Source organism: Dermacentor albipictus, chromosome 1, assembly GCF_038994185.2.
Source record: "Dermacentor albipictus isolate Rhodes 1998 colony chromosome 1, USDA_Dalb.pri_finalv2, whole genome shotgun sequence".
Taxonomy (NCBI): domain Eukaryota; kingdom Metazoa; phylum Arthropoda; class Arachnida; order Ixodida; family Ixodidae; genus Dermacentor; species Dermacentor albipictus.
The window spans coordinates 502,018,175-502,031,996 of NC_091821.1; the positions used below are offsets into that span (position 1 = coordinate 502,018,175).

Below are 13,822 nucleotides of genomic sequence, written 5' to 3' on the forward strand. Positions count from 1 at the left end.
GCGCGACGATATTGAAATTCTTCTGAGTCGCTGGCATATATTTCCGGAGCTGAATCTACAAAGCTTTTCGTTTGAAAGAGCTCTTCGCCACAAGCCGGGAGCCTTCGCTCACATGTCTAGTATCAGTATTGGCAGAAAGTTTCTCTTGCGAAGAATTATAACAAAAGAGGTTTTTGTGGATACAGGCCCAGAAGCTTACAGCACGGAATATGTCTGCACCTCTAAAGTGAGGGTAGCTCACCCGAATTTGTCCTATCGTTTTTTCTATATGATTTATATTCGCAATCAATAAATAGAACATGTTATTGCTTCGAATCGCACAATCTACTTCTCATAAAATTCAACTTTTCTGGCCCTGGAAGATCAATCACCTTGACTTAAGAGACTGGTTAGCGTTACCAAAAGGCTCACACTTAAATTTTTTGTTTTCATTGCTATTCTTAGTTCTTAAGCACTGAAGCGGCTTTGGCCAATGCATAAATAAAACAATTGTGATAGTAAACTGACGCAAAAAAAAAACATTTTACTGCAGTAGCAGTTCTTGGTTAGGCTTTCTGTAACCTTCTGATCCACACAACCTGCGTCGTCGCCCGGCGTGACGGTTCTAAAGCTACCCGCTAAAAATCGTTTGCGGTAATGTTTTCAAAAGTTCAGCAGTCACGCCTGTTCTCAGACCTATCATAGGGGAGCAACCACTCTGAGTTTCCTGCTGTACGTTCATTATACCAAAGAATCAGCGATGAGAGTTTTAGCATTGGGGATACGTACAAACGTATATCTATATATGAATAGCAGATGACGTGTCCCACAGCATAAAAATGGGGAGAGCGCTTCTCAAGCTGTGATCAGGATTATTATAGTAAGCACTTCCCTGGAATGCATGGCTCTTCTTTAGCAAAAAAATGCACGTATTATGAAAATACTTCACTTTTGTGAAGATTTTGCAGCTACTGACACATTTACGTGAGCTAATAAATAAAATTTCAACGGTCAATGGTCATAGCAGTAAATGTTTCCCCTTATTTTCGTTGAACACAGCCCCACCGAGTGGCCACAGGATAGGGCGCAACACAACCTCGAGGGCCACACCACGTTTTCTGGCAGTCTGCTATACATCTCCTGTACGCATTTGCTTTGTTTGACGAAGGGCAATGCTCCTACCACTCCCAAAGTTTGCAGATTCAGACGAGCAGAGCAGTCCTGCAATAGAGGTAGAGAGAGTGAGAGAGAGACAGAGAGAGAGAGAGACAGACAGAGCGATTAATAATAATTATTCCTTCAGAAGAAACTAACGCCTCAATCCGGGCCTCCTGGTAGGCTCATGCCTCCTGGTCCAGCACGTCCAGCACGCCTCCTGGTCCAGCACCAGAACCGACGACCATAGTTTTTCAAACTTTCAAGGGGACTAGTCTACTCCTCCCAGCTGCTGGGTAACTGGCTGTGTCGTAGCTTAAGAAGTAGTCTTTTTGAAGGTGGAGTTGGCAGGGCACTCCGACAAGGTGTGTTTACTTGTTCGATAGGCCTCGCACTGTTTTGAAGTAGGGGAGCCTGCGCTATGTTGAAACTGTGCACCCAGGACCGCAGAGGTATCATCGGCCTGGCAGTCTAAAGCTTTCCCAGTAGGGAGGGGCCCAGGTAGTGACGCGATACAAACGACGTTGCGAGTAACGAAGACGTTTAAATATATCGCTATTGAGCGGTCAGCTTTACAAGCTTCCTGAATAAGAGCGACAGACACTGTATACATGGCCTTGAGTATTTGGCTTTGCGTGTTCAAAAAATGAGTTTGCACTCACCGTTGCACTATTCTTGCTCAAATTTCGCAGAGCGATCGCATTTTGTCATCGGCTTCGTTTAGTATGACACTAGCCCGATTAGTCTCTGTTTTTTAGGAGAAAAATGAGAAACTGTTGTCGCCTATGGGGAAAATGGCGTCGAAAAGCCAGCCCTAGATGGATGGACGGATGGATGAATGGATGAATGTTGTGAGCGTGTCCTTTGGAACGGGGCGGTGGGTTGGGCCACCAAGCTCTAGCAGAGCTTGGTGGCGGTCTAATGTGTTACCTAGGTCTAATCTCCTACCTATGTTAAAAAAGAAAAAAACGCTGTGAACTCCCACAACCTCCGGCCTAGGTCTAATGTCGTAGGCCTAATGACCTAGGCCTAATGTCCTACCTATAGGTTAAAAAAGAAAATAAACACTATGAACTCCTACAACATCCGCACTATGAACACTATAAAACACTATGAACTTCCCAGAACTTCCCACAACCGGAAACTCGGCCCTGGCACAGACTTGTGTCGCCGCCTGCCGGCAGCAGCAGGAAGGAGCTGCTGCCGCCTCAGCGGCCGATTTCAAGATGCGGTTTCGTCTGCTAATGTTTCTCCTATGATCTCAACATGACCTTGCTTGCTTTGCTGCAAAACAGAGAGAATAACGCATTTCTAACCCAACTAAACTTAGTTTTTACGCAAATATTTGCTGCACTCGCTTTCATGTCGTCTGCTTGTAACAAAAGAGAGATGACATGTAGCATAAATTTGTTTTTGTTTTTCTTTTCTGTAAGTTACGTTCATGTTCTCTTATATATTCTCCCTTATGTAGCTTACTATTACGATTTAGCCGTACCACAAATAAGTTTGGGTAACATGTGTGAAGCTTTTGTGGTGGATGGTGCAATCACATCTTTTATAGACGGTTACGGGTAGAGTCGTGGTTGCTCGACTCTTGCTGAGCGTCATGGTGTGGGTCCTGATGAGGACCCTTTCGGTTGATCAACGATGTAGAGGCGGAAACTCGGTGGCGCGAAACCACAAGCGTGCTTAGCGCTCGAAATGCCCTCCGTCAGCATCGATGCACATTTGCAGCCGTCCTTCGTAGCTGCTGAACACGGATGCACGCATTTCTTCTGTAATTAACGTGAATGTTTGCTCAAGCTACTCTTTCAGTTCATCGGTGCTGCCAATTGCTCCTCGGCTGTAGACGTGGCCTTTAATGAATCTTTACTCGAAAAAGCCACAAGGAATGAGGTCAGATGAACGCCGAGGCCGCGGCATGTTGGATGACCCATCCAACGCACGCTCTCGGCGTAGCGAGCTGGCGCGCCGTCGTGCTGGAATATGCAAAGACCCTTTTGCATGTGGTTGTCCTCCAGCTGTTGCAGAAAATATGTCTCCAGCATATTCTTGTACTTCTCAGCCGTGACCGGTTCGTCAAAAAAGAATGGCCCAACGCCTTCCCGCCAGGCACGAAACCAAACTGCCAATCCTTTTGACTTCACCGGATCGGTGGCCAGAAAGTCCGGGTCAATCTTCGATCAATACTTGGTGTTCTGCTTGTTTACATTGCCAGGCAGGTGAAACATCGCGTCGTCACTAAACAGCAGGAAACAGAGCTGCCCCGGATTAATTCCTATTCTGTGCTGCTCTGCCAGACAGAAGGCTAGCAGAAGGGTCTTGTCTTGGTACAAGAGCTGCTGCAGTACTCTTAGCCTATAAGGGCGATACCACTTCTTCAGCGCTTTTCTACCGGTAATTGTGGGATGCACTCCGAATATTGAAGCAGTGCACTGCGTGGACATTGAGGCATTTAAAATAAAAGCACCTTCAATAGCATCAGCCAAACTTTGGTAAGCATCCCCCTTGTCCCTTCTTGGCATTTTCTGCAAGGTGCCACTTTGTTCAAGTCTCTTCTTCCATCGCCAGATACTGTCTCTAGAGGGAGGCCGCCGGTGAAATCTCTCCTTGTAGTTTGTCCTTACTGTGCCAAATGAGCCTGATTGCAGCAACCATGAGACAGCGGCCGCCTTCTTGCTTGGAGAAAACAATGGCATTGTGAAACCGTGCCAAAGAATGAAGCCGAGCTGAAAGAACGCACCTCTTGCGTTAGGAAATCTTCGCTAAACTACAAAAACACGTCGCCGTCTGCAGCAGCATGACGAAACAGACGACATGAAGGCGATTAAAGCAAATATTTGCGGAAAAAGTAAGTTTATTTGGATTAGAAATGCGTTATTCTCTATGTTTTGCAGCAAAGCAAGCGAGGTCATGCTGAGATTATAGGAGAAAACATAGCAGACGAGACTGCATCTTGAAATCGGCCACTTAGGCGGCAGTAGCTCCTTCCTGCTGCTGCCGGCAGGTGCGACACAAGTCTGTGCCAGGGCCGGCTTTTGAGACGCCATTTTTTCCATAGGTAAAAAGGGTTTCTCGTTTTTGTCTTAAAAAACAGATGACTAATGGTGCCAAGTGTTATAATAAACGAAGTCGACGACAAAATGCGATCTTTCTGCAAAATTTGAACAAGAACACTGCAGTGGTTAGTGCAAAATCTTTCTTTCTTTTTGAACACGTGCAGCCAAATATTCAGGACCCTGTACTAACGGACGACTTTCTCTGGCAATGAAGGGAAAGCCACGGAAGCAAAGCGCGCACAAGTGAGAGCGCTTCTGAAAAGAGTCCGGTGTTTTTATCCAAGTTAGTTTAGGCTGGGAAAGAGAAAACATAATCTCCTTATTAACACCAGTTAAATAAGTTAAAACACACCACTAAAAATAAGAGTGTACTTATTTTGCGGCTTTTCCCTTCCGCGCCTGGGCAAACGGGGAACCGTTTCACGTGAAGCTGCCTCGATTCAGCGTCTCTTCCGAGAAACCAATAGCACTGTGAAACGCTGGCTGACTACTTGGCGCCGTAACACATGTGCAGCAGCCACTCGCCTGTAGCTTTCCCTTCATTGCCACAGAAAGTTGTCCGCTTGTGCTGAAGGCTCCTCAAGGCTGGAGTCCGTTAGCGAGGGCGTCTTTTCTAGATTCTTTGGAACGCCCTCTCTCAGGAGAAGGAGAAAGCAAACGCTCTCCACGCTTGCGGCCACCGCTGGGTATATGTAAGCCCTTTCCCAGAATTTTCTAACCGCCACTGGCCCAGCAGAGGAAAAGGCACTGACGCGCGCACACAGAGACAGCCGGCGATTTCCTCGCTGAGGAGAACTCCTCGGTCTTCCTTCACCGTCCCGCTCACTCAAGGGAGACAGTACTGGCGAGCCTACGCAGACATCGGGGTGTCGCGCGCGCAGTAGGGAAGCAGGCGAGAATGCATGCACAAAGGCTCTTTCCGCCTATGCGGCTTCCTATGCGTTTTTTAACGCTTGCGGGTGGGACAGCGTATTCGAAATGGCTGGGCTTTCGCCGTGGTTTCGGCAACGCGACACAAGTTGTTTACCACACAGGCCAGTCGTAGCAGTCCCTGTCAATGTAATGCGTATAGTGTAAGAGACCATGGCGACATATCTTGGCATTCGCGGAGTCGTTCGGAAGCTTTTTCAATATTACTGTCTGTTGTGCAGGGAACATTTATTTATAAAGCCACAACTAGTCACGACCTATGCAATGTTTCCCGTCGATGCACAGGTCCTGGCCTGGGTGCTGTTCGTGTCCCTGACGACGTTCGTCAAGTGCCGCCTGGCAGCGGGCACCATGGCGCACGGCGGCGCGCGCTCGCTCCTGTGGTACGGTGTCGCCACCCAGGGGGGCTCCTTCGTCGGCGCCCTGGTCATGTTCGTGCTCACCAACTACACCCACACATTCAAGTCTTCTTGACCGCCGAATCGACACGCAGCGGGCCTTCGCACTCCAGACGGGAACCTTGATGCGTGACGAACAATTTACGTGACCATTTTGACTTGTGCCGCGGGGCTGTCGAGCGACGACGACGCACCACCATATGCCACGTACCCTTTCCTGTCAATCTGCGAAGCAATGTGCTTAGAGGAGCTCCCTAGAGTGATTTGAGAGACGATTGGATGCTCGCTCGCGCGCGTGTCATGGCAACGAAGTCGCGTCGCGACGATCCGTTCCAGAGCCGGCCATTAATATTTGCCCTTATTTCGACGCAATGCACCATAGAGTTAACATTGCTGAGGATTTCTAGTAGCTGGTACAGTACTTCGAGAAAGCTCTCCTTCCCGAACGAATGAGTGCTGACAACGCTAACGAAACAATCTAGAAGGGCTAGTAAGGAGAGCAGACATCAACCCTGCAATGAACTTACGCCTAATATGCATCAAATGCAGCCCATCACTCGGCTCCTATCTGCGGGGAAGCGATTTTTGCAAGGCACAGCTTGTCAATGCTGCTCATCCGCGCTTGAGGGTCTTGGTCTTGCTCATCCATGCTGAAGTGCCATTCTGCGCACAGTTCCGCCAGTGCTACACTGCGATTTGTGATTCGAATACGCTCACCGCCCAAGCCCTCGTTCTTGTCTTATCTACTCTGAAGGATACCGGTGATTTTGATTGAATCAATAAATACATCACATCGCGCGCGTGTCTTGCTTCCTTTTTTTACGTGAAACGAAAACATATACTGTATAACGTAACGAAAACATATACTGTTGTCGCTTTTATTTGTGCAAACGCACTACCAACGCCCTCTTATTTGGTATCGCATGTCGGTGAAAAAAGCCAATGCTTGACCATGCATGTGTCGCGTACACAGTTGCGCCGTTGTTGCGCCAGACATGGCGCAATCGGAGCCTAATCTGGCTTCTTGCTCGGGGTCCAGATAGGCATTACCTCGGCAGTGCGTTTGTCGATACGAGTGGGAGTGGTCGTGTTTGAGAGACCTCATTCAGCCAGTCTATAATCCATCAAAAATACCTGTGCTCATCAGGAGTTATAAAGCCTACAAGTGCGGAAATTTCAAACTTACTGGGCTATGGCACCTCCTCATTTGACAGGTAGGGTCCAGAAACGGCATGAACACTTCCGACAGCAAAAAAAAATTTATTCGATTCACGACTATGACTTTTGACAACGGCGAGCAGATTACTAATGAAGATTGAGCACGATTGCAAGGTTATACGGTATATCTTGTTATAACAGAGACCTGCCTGAGAACCTTAGCACAGTGTATATATGTAGAAAGCTTCGGATGTGTTGTTGACTTCCTTCTCTTGTTTCACACTTTGCCTGATGTAGTCAGCAACAGGGTCTACAAAATGTTCAACAGGCTTCCCACTAGTTTTGCCAGCTTCTCCTTTACCAGGGTGCTGCTCACAGATATGTTTTCTTGACCTTGCTCTGCACTTCACCCATGGCCTCACCTGCTGAACCTATAGCATGCGATCAAAATGTGCTATACATTATGTTGCTCCAAGCTCAGGACATGTGCTACAAGGGCTTGAGGAACACCTTCATTAATTTACGCTCTCATCATGCTGTACGAAGCTTTGCATGATAAGTGCAATGATTACCATCTGCTGGTTTTTCATTGTTATTCCGGTCCAGTTTCCTGAAGATATCCTGAGTGTTTCAAAAGCAAAAGACCGTTGCTGGATAAGAAGTGCATAAAACAAGGGTCGCTGTAACCAGATATGTCACACTATATGAAGAAGGCCACTGAGTGTACAGGTGGTTTACTTCTTATCCAGCAAACTTTGTTCTCCCTTTGCAAGCGGATCAGCTCGACTTGCCCGAAAGACACAGCCTGTGGAAAACTATGCGCCAGATGCTGTCTGTGCCAGATGCCTCATAGTCACAATTCATGGCTGCACCACCATGCAAAGGCACTATTCGGGAATTATTAAATTATATGTATTATAGCTATGGCGGCCGCATCATGCAAGTACATATCATCCATATTGTGTGCAATATGGTTAAATAATGTCCAATATGATAGCCATTCTTAATCTGAAACGCAACAAAAGAGCAAAAATAGACAACAGATTGAAATTCAAAAAGACAACCAGTGCACAGGATAAAGGACAAACTTCCTTTTATAGAAAAAAAATCTCGTGCGAGTATGCCACCAGCAGTGGGCAGCAAACTTTCAAGCTTGAGTGACAGAAGCAAAACTTATCAAAATGCTACAATCACACTCAAATATAAAGCGGCCTTGGACACAGAAAAGAGACATTATAGTGTACAGAATCGAAGGGTACGACTCCATCCAAGAACACTCTATGGCAGCATATACCGGACATGGTGTAAAGTATGTTCACAGGCCCTCCCCATAAAATAACTGAAACAAAAGCCAAAACAAGGAAAACATTACCGAAAATGTAATGTGCAGAGTCTGAAATCAAGAAAAAAAGACTAAAAAAGGTTTCACTAACTCCTTAGTGATTAAAATTGACAAACTGTCTCGTCACTTCTTAATGAACCTGCACAGCTGAACAGGAAAGAAAGCCCAACAGCAAAGCCGCCAAAAATATCACCAAATAAATATGCCTTGCTTACCGAGGATACCTCTGCATTAGTTGTGGTCTGACCTTGCACAATAATTCTATGTAAGCTTTTGCTGTTTAAAGTGGGTTAGCAGATAGGGAAAAATGACCATTAGTGCTCCAGGTGTGTGCATAGTCTATGCACAAAAAACCACTGCTTTCCAACTTTTATATTATGTTCTCTACTACTATGCATCAGTACATAAGCGCTCTAATAGCACTGCTAACATAATACTGCAAAGAACAATATTCGGCGCGTTGTGGCATAAAGTGGGATGTAACAACGTGGAACAGGCAGATAAGGGGGGGGGGGGGGGGTGTCTGGCAGGAAGGCAAGCTGGAAGGCAGTTATTGGTAAAAATTGGCAGTGGCTTAGCTCGGCTATGCCCGGATATACGTAGCGAAAGCTAAGGCATAGCATGGTTAGCCTTGGTTAACCTTGATTGCAAGTCCAGGTTAGTCTGTTTGTCTAGCTATGCTGCGGTGTTTAGCCAGTCGTTCGGCGCGCTGTTCGTCTGTTTCCCGAGCGATTCGTTTCCTCTTCATCTCCTTCCGATGTCGATTCCAGGCCTCCTCCTGCTTATCAGAATTGTCGCCGTCCACACTGCCGCCTCAACTGTAGCTGCGGCGCACGCGAGCTCTCCTTTTCAATCCTCCGACATGTTATCAGGCATGCGACGCAGCTGGCGAAGCGAGCGGAGGCGAGCGCAACGACGAGGAACGCGCGTGACGTCCTACCAAACGGCGGCGCTGCGCAGCGGCGGAACACCTGTGGCTCGCTGCTACTAGTGGCGCATGTGCAGTAGTGACTAGGGAGTGAGAGAGAGGGAGAAATATCCCCGGCGAGATGCGCGTTGTGACGTCATGTGCCTCCTCGGAGCACCGCCACGGCGAAATCGCAAGTTCGCGGCCAGTTAAACTTTCGCTTTAAAAGGGCGCACCTTTAAGATGACAAGAGGTTCCTGCACTTTTTATCTAATTTCCGTGATCTTGTGAAGAACCTCTCTCCGCAACGAAATCCTTCAAAAGAGCGTCCACATGCCAGATGGAATGTCGAATATGTTATTCTTTTAGAATGTTGTATATATACCTATAATATAGTTTGAGATTTCACTGCGCCTTAAGCACTTAGCAAAGACAACCAAACAAGCAATACGTGAAGAGCTATATAAAAAGCGCTTGCCGGAGATTTGGGAGGGAAGGTATAAATTTCTTAAGCTTATAGCAGTTAGTCTTGCAAATGGTATGTTCTCCCCGCAAACCAAACGCCAGATACACTGTTTGCAAGTTGCGACAGTGTTTAGATATATTACTCTGGAAAGCATTACTTTCGCAAAATAAAAGCATTTTCAGCATGAAGTAGGTAGGTACGGCTCTGCAATGCGTATTATGCCATATTAGCTAGGTGACTGTTAAAGTGGCGGAGTGCAACTACCAGCCTAGCCTCTTGGCATATTGTCATGCAGCACTTCTAAGCACTATTTGAGTTTTATAGTACGTTGTTCATGCTACGGCCATTTGGTAATTGCAATACACACCATATTTGTTCTTCCCAGGCCTCCACGGGGCCGCTATGAGAAACTGTAAAGGTTGATGAGAAGAAGCTCACTTTGAAAGCAATGCCCTTACTTACGAAGACCAACATGGAGCCAAATACTTCGAAAAAAAGCGCGTGCCCTACGCTTTCAATATTTCTAGCTCCGATTCTCTGGGTGCACTTCAGCTTTACAAACCGCAGCTTCAGATATGCTGCGGAAACACTGAGCCAACGCGGTATGTTGGCTCAAGTCCGGGTCAATCTTCGATCAATACTTGGTGTTCTGCTTGTTTACATTGCCAGGCAGGTGAAACATCGCGTCGTCACTAAACAGCAGGAAACAGAGCTGCCCCGGATTAATTCCTATTCTGTGCTGCTCTGCCAGACAGAAGGCTAGCAGAAGGGTCTTGTCTTGGTACAAGAGCTGCTGCAGTACTCTTAGCCTATAAGGGCGATACCACTTCTTCAGCGCTTTTCTACCGGTAATTGTGGGATGCACTCCGAATATTGAAGCAGTGCACTGCGTGGACATTGAGGCATTTAAAATAAAAGCACCTTCAATAGCATCAGCCAAACTTTGGTAAGCATCCCCCTTGTCCCTTCTTGGCATTTTCTGCAAGGTGCCACTTTGTTCAAGTCTCTTCTTCCATCGCCAGATACTGTCTCTAGAGGGAGGCCGCCGGTGAAATCTCTCCTTGTAGTTTGTCCTTACTGTGCCAAATGAGCCTGATTGCAGCAACCATGAGACAGCGGCCGCCTTCTTGCTTGGAGAAAACAATGGCATTGTGAAACCGTGCCAAAGAATGAAGCCGAGCTGAAAGAACGCACCTCTTGCGTTAGGAAATCTTCGCTAAACTACAAAAACACGTCGCCGTCTGCAGCAGCATGACGAAACAGACGACATGAAGGCGATTAAAGCAAATATTTGCGGAAAAAGTAAGTTTATTTGGATTAGAAATGCGTTATTCTCTATGTTTTGCAGCAAAGCAAGCGAGGTCATGCTGAGATTATAGGAGAAAACATAGCAGACGAGACTGCATCTTGAAATCGGCCACTTAGGCGGCAGTAGCTCCTTCCTGCTGCTGCCGGCAGGTGCGACACAAGTCTGTGCCAGGGCCGGCTTTTGAGACGCCATTTTTTCCATAGGTAAAAAGGGTTTCTCGTTTTTGTCTTAAAAAACAGATGACTAATGGTGCCAAGTGTTATAATAAACGAAGTCGACGACAAAATGCGATCTTTCTGCAAAATTTGAACAAGAACACTGCAGTGGTTAGTGCAAAATCTTTCTTTCTTTTTGAACACGTGCAGCCAAATATTCAGGACCCTGTACTAACGGACGACTTTCTCTGGCAATGAAGGGAAAGCCACGGAAGCAAAGCGCGCACAAGTGAGAGCGCTTCTGAAAAGAGTCCGGTGTTTTTATCCAAGTTAGTTTAGGCTGGGAAAGAGAAAACATAATCTCCTTATTAACACCAGTTAAATAAGTTAAAACACACCACTAAAAATAAGAGTGTACTTATTTTGCGGCTTTTCCCTTCCGCGCCTGGGCAAACGGGGAACCGTTTCACGTGAAGCTGCCTCGATTCAGCGTCTCTTCCGAGAAACCAATAGCACTGTGAAACGCTGGCTGACTACTTGGCGCCGTAACACATGTGCAGCAGCCACTCGCCTGTAGCTTTCCCTTCATTGCCACAGAAAGTTGTCCGCTTGTGCTGAAGGCTCCTCAAGGCTGGAGTCCGTTAGCGAGGGCGTCTTTTCTAGATTCTTTGGAACGCCCTCTCTCAGGAGAAGGAGAAAGCAAACGCTCTCCACGCTTGCGGCCACCGCTGGGTATATGTAAGCCCTTTCCCAGAATTTTCTAACCGCCACTGGCCCAGCAGAGGAAAAGGCACTGACGCGCGCACACAGAGACAGCCGGCGATTTCCTCGCTGAGGAGAACTCCTCGGTCTTCCTTCACCGTCCCGCTCACTCAAGGGAGACAGTACTGGCGAGCCTACGCAGACATCGGGGTGTCGCGCGCGCAGTAGGGAAGCAGGCGAGAATGCATGCACAAAGGCTCTTTCCGCCTATGCGGCTTCCTATGCGTTTTTTAACGCTTGCGGGTGGGACAGCGTATTCGAAATGGCTGGGCTTTCGCCGTGGTTTCGGCAACGCGACACAAGTTGTTTACCACACAGGCCAGTCGTAGCAGTCCCTGTCAATGTAATGCGTATAGTGTAAGAGACCATGGCGACATATCTTGGCATTCGCGGAGTCGTTCGGAAGCTTTTTCAATATTACTGTCTGTTGTGCAGGGAACATTTATTTATAAAGCCACAACTAGTCACGACCTATGCAATGTTTCCCGTCGATGCACAGGTCCTGGCCTGGGTGCTGTTCGTGTCCCTGACGACGTTCGTCAAGTGCCGCCTGGCAGCGGGCACCATGGCGCACGGCGGCGCGCGCTCGCTCCTGTGGTACGGTGTCGCCACCCAGGGGGGCTCCTTCGTCGGCGCCCTGGTCATGTTCGTGCTCACCAACTACACCCACACATTCAAGTCTTCTTGACCGCCGAATCGACACGCAGCGGGCCTTCGCACTCCAGACGGGAACCTTGATGCGTGACGAACAATTTACGTGACCATTTTGACTTGTGCCGCGGGGCTGTCGAGCGACGACGACGCACCACCATATGCCACGTACCCTTTCCTGTCAATCTGCGAAGCAATGTGCTTAGAGGAGCTCCCTAGAGTGATTTGAGAGACGATTGGATGCTCGCTCGCGCGCGTGTCATGGCAACGAAGTCGCGTCGCGACGATCCGTTCCAGAGCCGGCCATTAATATTTGCCCTTATTTCGACGCAATGCACCATAGAGTTAACATTGCTGAGGATTTCTAGTAGCTGGTACAGTACTTCGAGAAAGCTCTCCTTCCCGAACGAATGAGTGCTGACAACGCTAACGAAACAATCTAGAAGGGCTAGTAAGGAGAGCAGACATCAACCCTGCAATGAACTTACGCCTAATATGCATCAAATGCAGCCCATCACTCGGCTCCTATCTGCGGGGAAGCGATTTTTGCAAGGCACAGCTTGTCAATGCTGCTCATCCGCGCTTGAGGGTCTTGGTCTTGCTCATCCATGCTGAAGTGCCATTCTGCGCACAGTTCCGCCAGTGCTACACTGCGATTTGTGATTCGAATACGCTCACCGCCCAAGCCCTCGTTCTTGTCTTATCTACTCTGAAGGATACCGGTGATTTTGATTGAATCAATAAATACATCACATCGCGCGCGTGTCTTGCTTCCTTTTTTTACGTGAAACGAAAACATATACTGTATAACGTAACGAAAACATATACTGTTGTCGCTTTTATTTGTGCAAACGCACTACCAACGCCCTCTTATTTGGTATCGCATGTCGGTGAAAAAAGCCAATGCTTGACCATGCATGTGTCGCGTACACAGTTGCGCCGTTGTTGCGCCAGACATGGCGCAATCGGAGCCTAATCTGGCTTCTTGCTCGGGGTCCAGATAGGCATTACCTCGGCAGTGCGTTTGTCGATACGAGTGGGAGTGGTCGTGTTTGAGAGACCTCATTCAGCCAGTCTATAATCCATCAAAAATACCTGTGCTCATCAGGAGTTATAAAGCCTACAAGTGCGGAAATTTCAAACTTACTGGGCTATGGCACCTCCTCATTTGACAGGTAGGGTCCAGAAACGGCATGAACACTTCCGACAGCAAAAAAAAATTTATTCGATTCACGACTATGACTTTTGACAACGGCGAACAGATTACTAATGAAGATTGAGCACGATTGCAAGGTTATACGGTATATCTTGTTATAACAGAGACCTGCCTGAGAACCTTAGCACAGTGTATATATGTAGAAAGCTTCGGATGTGTTGTTGACTTCCTTCTCTTGTTTCACACTTTGCCTGATGTAGTCAGCAACAGGGTCTACAAAATGTTCAACAGGCTTCCCACTAGTTTTGCCAGCTTCTCCTTTACCAGGGTGCTGCTCACAGATATGTTTTCTTGACCTTGCTCTGCACTTCACCCATGGCCTCACCTGCTGAACC

At 47.5% G+C, this 13,822-nt stretch overlaps 1 protein-coding gene across 4 annotated transcripts in view; it reads left to right on the plus strand.

The window, feature by feature from the left end:
• Nucleotides 1-6,321, plus strand: part of LOC135909347 (riboflavin transporter 2-like) — an 86,070-nt gene extending 79,749 nt beyond the window's left edge. For all 4 annotated transcript variants that reach the window (XM_065441294.2, XM_065441297.2, XM_065441299.2 and 1 more), the window contains exon 7: nt 5,409-6,321. In XM_065441294.2, coding sequence (XP_065297366.1) covers nt 5,409-5,597 — 189 coding nt within the window. In that variant the 3' untranslated portion in view covers nt 5,598-6,321. The remainder of the gene's footprint in view (nt 1-5,408) is intronic.
• The last annotated feature ends 7,501 nt before the right edge of the window (nt 6,322-13,822 follow it).